Source organism: Rhinolophus sinicus, linkage group LG15, assembly GCF_036562045.2.
Source record: "Rhinolophus sinicus isolate RSC01 linkage group LG15, ASM3656204v1, whole genome shotgun sequence".
In the NCBI taxonomy this organism is placed as follows: domain Eukaryota; kingdom Metazoa; phylum Chordata; class Mammalia; order Chiroptera; family Rhinolophidae; genus Rhinolophus; species Rhinolophus sinicus.
This window is the reverse complement of record NC_133764.1, coordinates 40,264,862-40,277,334: the sequence shown is the minus strand read 5'-3', so window position 1 is coordinate 40,277,334 and position 12,473 is coordinate 40,264,862. Positions and strand designations below refer to the sequence as shown.

The following is a 12,473-nucleotide window of genomic DNA, read 5'->3' as shown; positions in this document are numbered from 1 at the left end:
ACGTACACACGGACGCTGAGGCAGTTAGGATTCCGGACCACGGAAAACCTGTACAATAGTTCATATATTTATTCTTAAGCAAGTTATCAATAAAAAATTTAATACTAAAATGCCTTTACATAGAGTTTGCTGTTCATAAAACCTTTGTGTTTTTTGTTTGTTTTTAGTGTTTACATTGAAAAAAAACCCCAACCCTCCTCTTAGTTTACACATTTACAATAGCCGTGCTTCTGTCAGGTTGCGCCAGGTGGGGGGAGGGGCCACGCCATCACACGCACAGAGGGAACGGGGAGAGAAGGTGAAGGACAGACAAAATCCAGCAGAAGAGGGAAAAGAATCGACAAGAGGGCCAAGGAAAGGTGCCCTTCCTTGCTCTCTGGCCTGGTGTTTGGGATGCAAACAGCCTTAGACTCTAATTTCCGTGGCTGGGCCAGCCCCACTGTCCACCTGGGCTCCCGGCCTCGCCTTCTCCATCTTTCTGCTTCCCCCGTCGTGTCCCGGACGACCACCAACAATGACATATTGCGCTCGTGCCAAGACAAAGGGGGGAGTCGGGATGGGAGAGGTAAGCTGGGGTGCAGCGGAACCCCTCCCAAGCCCTGCACTTCCCTTGGAGGTGCCAGGAGTGGGAGGAGGGGCCCACCAGGTGGGGCTGGGATGGTTGGACAGAAAGGGGGACTAGGTGCTGGGGTTGGGGTGCCAGGCACCCACCAACATCTGTTTCCTGGGGACTTGGGCTATGTCTGTGGGTTACACAAGAGCTCATCCCAAGGAGCAGCGGCTAACGTGTGTGTGGGGGCTTTCCTGGGGCTCCCAGAGGAACCAAGGGAGCCTTGTGCATTGGGACACGGGGAGCATGTGGCCATTAGTGCCTATTGGGGACAAGTCCATTGGGCCACAGGGCCCACTTGCCCTGTCTGTCCCTATTGGCCTCAGGAGAAGTGAAGAGGTGACAAGTTGTCTGGGGTTATGGGGCTGTTGCTGAGGGTCTAGGGGCCCCACCCAGCACCACGGTACCCAGGGAGCTGGATGGGGGTGAACAGCCCCAAGCGGTTGCTCCCTGCATGCGAGGCCGGGGTGTGGGCAGGAGAGACCCCTGTTCTTGCCTAAGCACCAGCTGCCAGGCCGTCGGCTCTGCCAAGTGGCCACAGAAAAGGCTCAGAAACCCCCACACGTGTTGGCGGGGTTGATCCCTTCCCTGCTCTGAGTGGATGCCAGACAAAGGGAAATCAGAAATAACTTGGAATATTCGAGAAATAAAATCAAAACATCACTTTTTCATATCAATACTTTAAAATATTTGTTCATTTTTGTTTTGTTTTAAACAGAGGTAAGATACATATGGCTGCTGTCACACTTCAGGGCGGGGGTCCTGGTTTTCATTTTAGCTTCTGGAATCTCCTCTTCCCGAGGGACCCTCATCGTTGAACCCTCCCCCCAATACTTTTTTCCCCAGGAGATGGATTAAAAGGGAATAAACTCGAGCGTGACTTCCATCTTACACAGTCCAAGAGATCAGTAGGTGTAACCTAGGGTCCTCTCCGACCCTCCTGTGGCCTCCGGCCCCCGGCTGCCTCTGTCGTCACAGATGCCCCAGTCAGAACTCAGCTAGGCTGAGGAAAACAGTGCATTTTCAAAGAAAACTCCCCAGAACAAAATCCCTACTCACACGCACACACACATACACGTACACACGCATACACACGCCCTTGTCACGCATGTGGGGAAAAGAAATCCTTTTCCACTTTTTTTTCCATAAAACTTCCCCGCAGAAATACAATATTTACACAGAGAAATAAATAGACAACACACCTGATTTCTGCTTTCCCTGGTGGGAGACAGTCGGAGGTACTAGGGAAAATATGGCTTGGATTCTAATCTCTCGTGAACTGCCGGTGCGGGAAAACAGAGAGCGGGCGGCGAGGTGCCCGGTGGGGGCACAGCCGACCCTCCGTGTGGGCTGGTGGGACTGGCTTCCGGTGCCCAGGAGCTCTCTTTCCAGGGAAAATAATACAAAAGCCTGGATCTTGCATCGGTGGGTTTGCATATTTGCTCACTCGCCCCTCCTCCCGCTCGGCGGGGTTGGGGTGGTGCCACCTGGCCAGCATCCTCCTGGCTCAGCACTGGGCACCATGGCACCGTCGGGCCAGCGCAGGCTCAGCACAGGATGGGCACGCCATCGGTTGTCACCAGGCGCCCCGTGGCAGGGTCGTAGGTGCCCGCCAGGTAGTAGAGGTCCCTCCGGTCCTGGCACTTGCGGCTCCGTGTCATCTGCTCATACTGCTCGCGCCCCACGACCTGGCACTTGTGGGAGATGGTCTGCACGTCGTTCTCATCCTCGTGGCAGGACTGGTACAGCGCGTTCTGTGGGGGCGTGGGGCACTGGGCGTCGGAGGCCAGCCTTGGCCTGTGCGCCCCACCCAACCCTGGACTGACCCCACGGTTCTGGGCGGCCCCTTGATAGGCCTTGGACAGTGTGGTGGGAGCCTGCGCCCCGCAGAGCTGGGGAAATGCCTGTTTCTGCACCATCTGCAAACAATGGGTCCTTCCCAGGGAGACTAGAGAGGGTGTTGGGGCATTTCTCTCAGGCTGGCCTTGTGAGGCCGGGAGCAGAGGGCTCATGGGCAGAGAGGGGCTGCTCGATGCTACGTGCTGCCGTGGGTCACAGCTCCCACAAGGTGAAACCATCACCCATTTCACGAGGAGCCACGGAAGCACAGCGGGGAGGAGCCCAGGAGGCCTGGCTCCAAGGTTGGAGCTCTCAGTGTGGCTTCCTGGGGCCTATGTCACACTTGGGCCAGGAGGTCTTGAGGTGTGAGGGAGGGAGAGGGTATTCGTAGATGACCACTCTTCCTGGTTTTGGCTGCTGCCTACACCACCCCCAGGTCCCACCCTCCACTCCTAGGCCCCACCCCTAGATCCCCCAGCACCCCCCTCTTAGGCCCCAGCACCTCAGGCACGCCAGCACCCCCCAGGTCCTCCTGATACCATCCCAGGCACCCGCCTGTCCACACTCTCCCCAGGCCCCTCCAGGACCCTAGGTTCCCACCTTTCCATCGCTCTGCCGCTTCCCCAGCTTGGTCTCCTCGGGGTGGTAGAACCACTTGACCTTCACCACCATGTTGCTGCCCCACGACTCCCACAGGCTCTCGATGCGGCCGATGTAGGGTAGGTTGGGGCGGCCGGCCGACAGGAAGACGGCACAGTCCCCGACACGCAGTGTCTCCTTGCCCCGGACGATGGCCTTATAGAACAGCTTCCTGGCCCTCCCCTTCATGCCACGTCTCTGCAGGGAGACAAGCAGAGGCAGAGGTGCGATGTGGGGGCCCAGGGGACTCAGGACAGGCAGTGGCAGGAAGTGCAGGAGAGAGAATGACGAGGCAGAGAGAGGAGAGTACAGGGGGCACAGAAGTCGTGTCTTGAGTGCAGGTGTGTGCGCGTGGTCACCTTTGCAGGCAAGACTGGGCAATACAACTGCTGCAGCCACAGGTCCCAGATGCGGTCGGCCACACGGGACCTGCCCTGCACACGGGTCATGACGTCAGGACTGTACGTGACTCTAAAGGAACGCTGGCTCTGAAGGCAGGCAGGCCCCAAACCCGTGGCATGTGCACTGCCGCACAGTTCACAAGAGCCAAGCCGTAAACCACTACGTGTCCACTTGCAGGGTGTTAGGACACGAAAACGTCTGTGGCTGTGCAGTGGCGTTTTTGCAGCCCTTCCAAAGCAGGCTGTGTTGTTTATTGTAGGAACAACTCGAGGCAACCCTGGCAAGTGGGACCACAAAGCCACATACCACGTCCATGCTGTGGTGCGGTCGTTTCCACGACTGATCATACAGGCAAAGGCCAGCACTCGGGGACATGAAGACAGTGGGCACTGGCCTCGTTGGATCACAATGCCCGTTTGTTCTTCCCTGCAGTTTCCCAATTTTTGTTGTTCAAATTAGATAGAGCAATCCAACAAGGAGAGAGAGGGAGGGAGCCAAAAGCAGGAGCACACACTGCTTCCCCGGGTCCCTCGCTGGCCTCCCCCTGCCACGGGACGGGCCCACCTACCTGCGTGGGGCTCCCTGACCACTTCCAGAGCTGCCGGGCAGGCAGGAAGGCTGAGATCTTTGGCCGGTTTTCCACGGACGGCAGCCGCTGCCTCCGCGAAACCTCTTTGGCTTTGTTGAAGCTCAGGGCCTCCTTGCGCTTGAGCTTGGCTTTGCTGCCGCTGGGGCCTGCGCCCACAGCCCCACCAGCCACGGCGGTCCTGGACAGGAAGCAGCGCTGGGCATGCGCGTGGGGGCCCCCCCCCTTGGAGCGCAGGGCCTCGGGCTGGGCCAGCAGGGCGGGCACGGGGTGGGTGAGGCAGGTCTGCAGCAGCAGGGCGGGGTCCTCGTCGTCCGAGCTGTAGGAGGAGCCCTCGTCCTCCGAGGAGCAGAGGCTGGAGGTCGACAGGGAGCCCGAGCAGGACGAGGTGGACGAGCCCGAGGACGACGAGGACACGGCCAGGCGGGCCAGGAAGCGGGAGGGTGCGCCGGGAGCCAGCCCGGGCCCGTCCTCCTCCTCTTCCGAGTAGGAGCTGTGGCAGTCACTGTCACAGGGCAGCGGGTACTCGGCCTGGCTCGCAAACTTGCGCAGTGCCAGTCCCATGGGCAGAGGGTGGACGGGTGCCCGCCCCTTCCGGTCCTTGCCCCCGAGGGCTGGGTGCACATAGCTGGGGCTGGGCAGGGGGCGCCCCAGCTTGGGCCCCAGGTCCTTGTTGCCCATGAGCAGTGCCTTGCAGTTCTTGTTCTTGGGCGAGGTCACGCCCTCATGGTCCAGCTTGACCAGGAACTCGCCGCCCGCCCGGCGCCGCCCGCCCTTCTCAGCCTCCATCCGCTCGGCCTTCTTGGCCCGCAGAAGCTTGTGGGCACCCCCGGGCAGGCCCGGCCCCGCCCCACCGATGAAGGGTGCATAGGAGCTGGCCAGGCTGCTGAAGGAGTCAGCACGGAAGCCATTGCCGAACACGGGCGCAGCCACGCTGTGCACGGGGAACAGTGCCTCTCGGGCGCGGAGCTTCTTGGTGCTGCCGTTGAGCTGGAAGAGGTTTTGCAGTGCGCCGGGCCCCTTGCCGCCCGCTGTCGCCACCACGGCCTTCCGCTTGGTCTGCCCCACCGCTGACCAGCTCAGCAGCGGGCTGCCCCTGCGGCCCAGGAAGTGGTCTGAGGCTCCCGAGGGGGGCTTGGCACCTGTAGTTAGGAGCTCTGCTTTGCCTGGGGGGAGGCCAGGTAGAGTCAGAGGTGCCGCCTGGCCTGCCTCTCCCGGCCCCCACACCCCCCGCGTGCCTCCCCACCCAGGTTCTCAGCAGACCCTCGAGTACCAGCTCTTTCTTTGCTGATGGATTTCTTCCCTGGGGTCTTTGCGGCTTCGGGGTTGTCGTGCACCTTGGGGGACAGGCTGGGGGCAGTGGGTTCACTGGGTGGGGGGGCCTCGGGGGAAGCTTTCTTGGACCTCCGGCAGCTGCTGGACACAAGCAGGGCCGGCGAGGGCTCTGTGCCTGCAGAGTGGACAAGCGGTCTCAGTGCTGTGCTGCTGGGGTAACCGCCTCCCCTTGCCTTCTCCGTGGCAGGCTGTCTGGACCCAGAGGAGGCCAGCCCGGCTGCAGCCTGGGGCTGACTGGGCAGGGAGGGCCCCACCCGGGCTCACACTGGATCTTGAAGTCTGGAGGCAGCAGCCTGATGTTGGAGACGGCGATGTGGCCGGTGTCCCCATCGTCAAATTCCACCATCACGGAGTCTAGCTCCTCCTCCTCGTCGCTGGAGGCACCTGGGGACAGGGCCCACCTGAGCATGCAGCCCTCGCTCAGGGCCCCGGGGCTCGCCCTGACAGCATAGGCTCCCGGGTGTCTGACAAATGACACTGGGATGATTCTGCTCCCTGATCACATTCGACCTTGGAGCTGCCAGGGCCTCTGACAGGCCCCTGTCCGCCTCCTGCAGTGCGGCTGGAGTGGTAATATTACTGCCATCCATCACCCCCACCCTGGGGCACACACACAGCGATGTGGGGCCAACTTCTCCCCACAGCCACGTGCAAACACACGCCTGGCTGAGGCCTGCCTGCGAGCCTTGCACCTGCCCAGCCACCTGTCAGACGCCAGGGGCCCCACATCCCTTACCCGATGTGGGGGGTCAGGGGTCAGGATTCACCCCCCTTGCTGGCAGGCCTTGACCATGGCTTACCTCGGACCACGTTGCCTGGGTACAGACAACGGGACTTCTGGCTCCAGTAGGCACAGACCCTCGTGCCAGGCGGGAGGTACCTGCTGGACTGCGGCCGGACATCCAAAACCTGTGGGAACAGCCGAGGCAGGGAGAGTGAGTGGGCAGGGCCGGGCTGAGGGGCACCCAGAAGGGGCGGGGTGCAGCCAGGTCCAGCGCCCAGGGCCGTCCCTCACCGCCTCCTGCAGCAGCTGTTCCAGTGAGTAGATCCTCTGCCGGTTGCCTCTCTCGCCCTCAATGACGATGCTGTAGCTGAGGGGAGCAGAGGAAGGAGGGGAGCATGAGCAGACCCGCGGAGCCACAGCCACCACCCAGGCCCCGGCAGGTCCCTCCTGCCCACACCCTGGCCTCACATGTCAGGGGGCTGCAGGGTCCTGACGCTGCCCGCGTACAGCAGACTGTCCTCCTTGGGGATGAGCACAGGCAGCCCGTCCTGCAGGTCCTCCTTGTGGATGGTGCACGAGCGCGCTGGGGGGGCAGCACCGTCAGTGCGCAGCCCCCACCGGCCAGCTCCCCAGATGCTCAGCCCCACCAGCCGCTCACCCAGGGCGGCGCTCTGCTCTGCACTCAGGGGACCACTGGCCTCGTCCTCGTCCTCATCCTCGTCTTCCTCCTCCTCTGAGAAGCTGCTGCTGTCGTCGAACTTGAAGTCGTCCTCCACAGCGAAGCTCTCCAGCAGCCGGCTGACCGCCCGGCCCTTGCCCTGGGGGCCCAGAGGGGTCAGCGCCCATGGGAAGTCGGGGGGAGGGGCCAGGGCGGGGTGGGGATGCTACCTGCTTGCCGACGGCCTTGCTTGTCATCCTGCCCGCCTTCCGGCCCTTCCCCAGGATGGCCTTGGCGTTGAGGGGAGACAGGGTGATGGACAAGGCCCCATTCTTCCTCTGTTGGACGGTGGGACAGGACTGTGGTGAGGGCGGCGCCAGCCTCCCTGCCCACGGCTAGCCCAGGGTGTGACTCAGGTTGACTGGGAGTAGTGAGTAGGGAGAGTGAGGGCCACAGAGGCCTCTCATCAGACACCTACCCCACTGGGCCCAGGACCCTCAGGTGCCGGCTGACCACAAGGTGACCAGTGACCCTAAGATGTCCACTGACCGTGGGGGTGCCCGCTGGCTCTCACCCGCAGCCCTGGCTGGAGCACTGTGCTTTTGCGCGTGGCTCTCTTGAGGCGCTCACTGGCCAGCTTGCTGCCTTCCTCGCGGCAGGTGTAGGTCCGGGTGGGGCTGAAGAGGGCCTCCCTGCTGGGTGCGGCCCCTGGCTCTGTCCGGAGGCCGCCTTTGGCCTTGCCCTTGGCTTTCTTCTTGCCTGATGTCCCTGGGGGCCTGCGCCCTGTGGCCCGCTCCAGCTTGGTGCCCACCTTGGCCTTCACTGTCCGCCTCTTGATCTTGACCTCGCTCTCTGGGCTGGACAGGCGGCAGGCCCCTGTGGGAGGGAGTGGGGGCTGCTGCAGGGGTCCCAGCTGCCGGGGCCCCACTGCCCGGCTGCCCCAGCCTGCCCTCACCACCCAGTTACCCAGCAAGCTCTGCCGCTCCTTCTTCTTCTTCGCCTTCTGGTTGGCTTCCATCTTGACCACGGAAGAGGGTGAAGGCCCCAGCACAGCGACGCTGGCCCCAGCATGCAGTGCCAGCCCGGACTCCTTTGGGGGTGCCTCTGTCCCCAAGAGGCCCTCGCAGTTCTCGCTGTCATAGCCACTGCCTGAGGAAGTGGGGGATCAGAAGACTAGGAGTCATAGCAGCACCATTTTGGGGTAGTTTGGGGGAGCTGATCATTCGCACATGTGTGTGGATATGTTGGGGGGCTGTGAGTGGAGCTCCATCACTGTCATCCCTGGGCTGCTCTGGGGATCGGGCACCTGGGCCAGGTATCCCGGTGAGGGGGATGGGATGGGGATGGGTGACGCCTCTCTGCTCTCCCTTTCTTTCCTACACCCTGGGCAGAGGGGCACACACCTTGCAGGGCAGGGGACCCCCTCACCAGGGCAGCCTCCTCCCCTTTCTGATCCTCCTGCAGGGTTACCCTCTGCTTCCTGCTTCCCTTCCCCTCCCTTTGTTTTTTCTCAAGTGAGACGTGGCTGGAAGGGCAGGGGCTGCGGGGAGGAAGTGTCTATTTTTCCAGGCGCCTGTTTCTGGATGTGTTTGCTGGGGGCCAGATAACCCCTCCAGGTCAGCCTGGCCAGACATGGAAGGAAGGGAGGCTGGAGCAGGCAGAAAGACTACTATTTTTAGCCCCCTTTCCAGGATGCATTCAGCAGGCCTCTGTCTCCTCCCCTTGGCCCTCCATGTGGGGTTGGAGTGCAGAGAGCTGTTGGGCTCTGCCCTGGGGGGGAGGGGTTTCCTTCCCCACCCTGTGCTAGCCAGAGGTCCTCCCTGGTGGCTGGTGGCCCTCAACAGCCCTTGCCAGCCCTCTCCCCCAGCCCTGACTGACCGTGGCCCAGAGGTCCTGGCTATGGTGCTGAGACCAATGACTTGCCTGCCTCATGTGCTGTGGCCACTGCTGTCTGGGCTGGGAACTTGGGTGTTTCCCTGCCGCCGTCATCACCACCGGGCTGTGCATGCCGGCCTGCCCCAGTCACCTTGGTGCTCTTGGCTCGAGACAGCTTCTTCCGGACACGCCCCCCTGGGAACGGGCTGAGGCCGGCGGGCAGCCCCTTGCTCTTAACTTTTGGCTTCAGCTGGGCCACCTTGTGGGCCACTGTAGATGCCAGCTCAGCCTGACTGCGGCTCTTCTTGCACCGAACCTTCTCCTACAAATGGCAGGTGGCGGCTGCACTCACGGGGCACCACCTGAGCTAGGGCTCCCAGTCTCCCCTCCGCTCAAAAGGTGGCACTTTCCTGGACCTCGCTCTCCTGAGGGGCTGAGACAGTGTCTGGTTTGGGGGTACAGGACCTGTCTCCTACTCCACAGCCCCTCCCCCAGACTGCCTATCCTACTCAGGCTGGAGGGAGGGAGACCAAGTGCCCAGGTGTGTGTGTGTATCCTGGGCAGAGGGACCAGCCTCCTGCTGAGAGGGACAAGCAAAGTGACAAAATGCTCAGAACCACCTGCCACCCATCCCTCCCAGGACCCTGGAATACGAGAGGGACAGGAGGTGCCCACTGCCTGAGAAGGAGCAGGATGCTGGCTCCTGAGGGGGAGCCACCTGAGGAAGGGGCCACTGCTCTCACCTGCCCGCCCCCTACACCAGCTGTGCCCCTGCCACCATGGCCGCGTGGACTCCCACTCCGGGAAAGCCTTTCTGTAATCACGAGACCCTGCTTCCTATCCCTCTGCAGGAGTGAGCTGGGGACATCATGGATCATAACTAGCCCGAGTCACACCTGCAGGTTCAAGGGCCACCTCTGTTGTGAGGGAGCCGATGCCTCGGTTTGTTCATCTGAGCACTGGGACACCTGCTGGGTGTTGGTTTCGGGAGGGTCTATCGCCTGCTGCTGTTGACATCACCCCGAGCCGAGCTGAGGCCGGCAGGGACTCACCGCAGAGCCGGGCTGCAGGCCCATGCAGACGCCCTTCTCCAGTCCACTTCGCTTGTTCACGGGCTCCTCAGCACCCCGCAGCTCGGGGCACAGCAGGCTCAGGCTGGGCCGCACTGCCCTGGGGGCACAGGGGCGAAAGTGGGCACCGGGTGTCACATCCAGGTGCCACGTGGGCCCCGTTGTGCAACTCCATGTCTGGGAGGCCCCATGCCCCTGTGAGGGCCCCACTTCTTTCCCAGCAGTCTCCCGGGGCACACTGGGAGGCTGGGGCTGAGCCTGTGTTAAGTACCCTGGGCACGCGCATCCAAGCCAGCCCGCTCTGCCCAATGGCTGGGGGCAGCTCAGTGCTCAGGAGGACCAGGGCTCTGTGGCCAGCTGGGCCACTGGGTGACTGGGGCCATGCCTCCGTGTTCCCACCTGGAAAATGAGGACCATGACAATTGTGCCTCAGTGAGGCTGAGGGCTGTGGTGAGTACACAGCCCAGCAGCTGGAAACAAAGGGCACTGGGAGAGGCTCCTGAGAATGGGGTCCTCTCCCAACATCTCTGCCACTGCCATGAAGGATGGGGGGCAGCGGCCAGAGAAATTCGTGCCCAGGCCATGCCTCCCAGCCCCCAGGTATCCCCACTGCTAGGCTCAGACCCCTCAGAGCTTCGTCCTCTGCCCTTAATTCTGGGTCTCAAAGGAGGGGACCCTACACCCCACTGCCTATCTCCCAGTTGGGGCCTGGGGAGCTGCTGACACCAAGTTCATTTCCCTTAGCTCCACAGGTGTGATGCTGGGAGCTTGGCTGCCCATCCTTTGCCAGATGGGGGGGTTGGAGGCTGGGCCACTCACCTGTCCCCTTCCCTATGCACGTGGCAGTAATTGAAATGAATCACAGATGGAAGCTAAGGGTCCTGGCTGGGCCCTGGCCTTGTGTGGCCGGACCCAGCCTTCTACCTTCCAGCCCACAGGGCAGGCTGGGCAGGGAGCCAGCCTGCAGCCATCCTTGGCCCCTGGACCACAGTCCTCCCACTTCCTGCTTGGGTCCAACTGCTGGCAGCCATGGCAGGGCAAGACCCCACAGCGGGATGGACAGTGGGTGGGAGGGAGCCCTGATTCTTGGGAAGGGAGGGCCCTGGGCTTGGTTTCCTTCCCTGTCCTGAGGCTGCTGCCCTTCATCTAGGGCCTGGCTTCTCAGGTCAGGGGGAAAAGTGGCCACAATGCAAGCACCAAAACTGGGCTGCCAGGGCTGGGGGCGTGGCGCCAGGCAGGCTTGAGCCCAGCAAGGGGCAGCCTTGCCAGGACTCCCTGATAGGGCCCCTGGCCAGACCCTGGCCTCAGCGGGCCCTACCCTGGCCAGCAGCCCCCACAGCACTGGCTGGTTCTCATAGGGAGACCCCTGGAGGTCCCTACTGGGTGACACCTGGGCAGGGTGGAGGGACAGCTCGGGGGCCCCCCAGCCATATGGCGCATACGCTCCACGCTGGCAGCCGACGCGAACTCCCCCTCCCTGTAACCTTCTCTGCATTTGCTAATGTTTTGTGACATAAAGCCCTGAGATTAATTTTTTGCCTCTGTCTTAATTGAAGGAACCATTTAGTGCCGATTTAACTATTATTACCAAATCATCAGGATTGATGCAGTGTGCACACGCGTGCGCCAATCGTGTTTGGAGGAGCTGGGAGGATTTATGCAAATGGGCCTGCCGGGAGAGGCAGTTTGCCGTCGAGAAGGACAATTATACCAGGCCCGGGAGTGCGCCAACGACTGCGCCGGGCGGGTAATGGATAATAACATCGCCCGGCAGCCGTGAGCAGCACCGCAGCGTGACCAACGACTTTATACAGTGCAGATAAAGAGGCTTTTACGCAACGCCGCCTCGCATTCGAGGGGGCCAGGCCAGCAGGGGCGCTGGTGGGGGCCATGCCACGGCCAGGTGTTCCGGGTGGTTGTGGCCACACTCCAGGCCCACCGTGGCTCCGTGGCACCGAGAGGAAAGGAGCCCAGGGAGGGCTGCGAGCTGACAGCGGGCTGAGGGAGGGGGCTCTGGGCTGGGCTGTCTGCTGGACACGCACCACACTGTGGCCCAGAGTTCTGGGAGGGACGTGCTGGGTCTACAGGAGGAGCTGTAAAGGGGGTGCCAGCAGCCCGGGCAGCCTGAGAGCCCAGAGCCCGCCAGCTGGGCCTGGAGGGCACCTGGGCCAGCCCAGCCCCACTGTGTGCCCACCAGCCCGAGGCACCCCATGCACCCAGGACTCACTTGACTTTCTTGCCGTCTCCCCTGGGGAGTTGGCCCCCAGGACGCAGGGCAGGCAGCAAGCTGGAGTATTTGCGCTTCCTTGGCCGGCCTGGCCCTCGCCGCGCGGGGCTCCTTGAACTCTCCTCTCTCCTGGCGGCCGAGGAGGGGTGGTCAGAAGCTTATACCCACCCTGGCTCCCTGATAGGACCCAGTGAGGGGGTCAGCCTTGGCCTGTGGAGCGCGGCCCTCAAATAGAGAGCAGACTGGGCCAGGGTCCCCGCTACCCCCAGCACCTCCAACTCCCAGGTCCAGCCCTCCTGCATAGGCTGGTCTGGGGAGGTCCCACCATCGCTGCTATAGCTGCCCTCAGAAAGTCCCCCAGCCCCCCTGGCCCCCCTGCCTGCTCTCTAGTACTACCACCCTCCCTGTCCTGCCACTGCCCCAGGACCAGTCTCACCAGCCTCTGCCGGGGGTCCTGCCACAGGAGCCCTCCCCACCCTGCTTGGTTTCTCTGCTGGGTGCCTCCCAG

At 62.5% G+C, this 12,473-nt stretch overlaps 1 protein-coding gene across 6 annotated transcripts in view; it reads right to left on the bottom strand.

Annotated features, from left to right (window-relative positions):
• Positions 1-45: 45 nt before the first annotated feature.
• Positions 46-12,473, bottom strand: part of BAHCC1 (BAH domain and coiled-coil containing 1) — a 61,579-nt gene continuing 49,151 nt past the window's right edge. For 5 of the 6 annotated variants that reach the window (XM_074320385.1, XM_074320390.1, XM_074320389.1 and 2 more), the window contains exons 14-28: positions 11,966-12,094; positions 9,721-9,838; positions 8,713-8,990; positions 7,760-7,938; positions 7,368-7,669; positions 7,024-7,131; positions 6,794-6,953; positions 6,604-6,718; positions 6,427-6,502; positions 6,212-6,320; positions 5,676-5,795; positions 5,350-5,526; positions 4,059-5,242; positions 3,050-3,286; positions 46-2,364 (exon numbers count right to left, since the gene is read on the bottom strand). In XM_074320385.1, coding sequence (XP_074176486.1) covers positions 2,158-2,364; positions 3,050-3,286; positions 4,059-5,242; positions 5,350-5,526; positions 5,676-5,795; positions 6,212-6,320; positions 6,427-6,502; positions 6,604-6,718; positions 6,794-6,953; positions 7,024-7,131; positions 7,368-7,669; positions 7,760-7,938; positions 8,713-8,990; positions 9,721-9,838; positions 11,966-12,094 — 3,499 coding nt within the window. In that variant the 3' untranslated portion in view covers positions 46-2,157. The remainder of the gene's footprint in view (positions 2,365-3,049; positions 3,287-4,058; positions 5,243-5,349; positions 5,527-5,675; positions 5,796-6,211; positions 6,321-6,426; positions 6,503-6,603; positions 6,719-6,793; positions 6,954-7,023; positions 7,132-7,367; positions 7,670-7,759; positions 7,939-8,712; positions 8,991-9,720; positions 9,839-11,965; positions 12,095-12,473) is intronic. The other variant, XR_012492299.1, reaches the window with a different exon arrangement.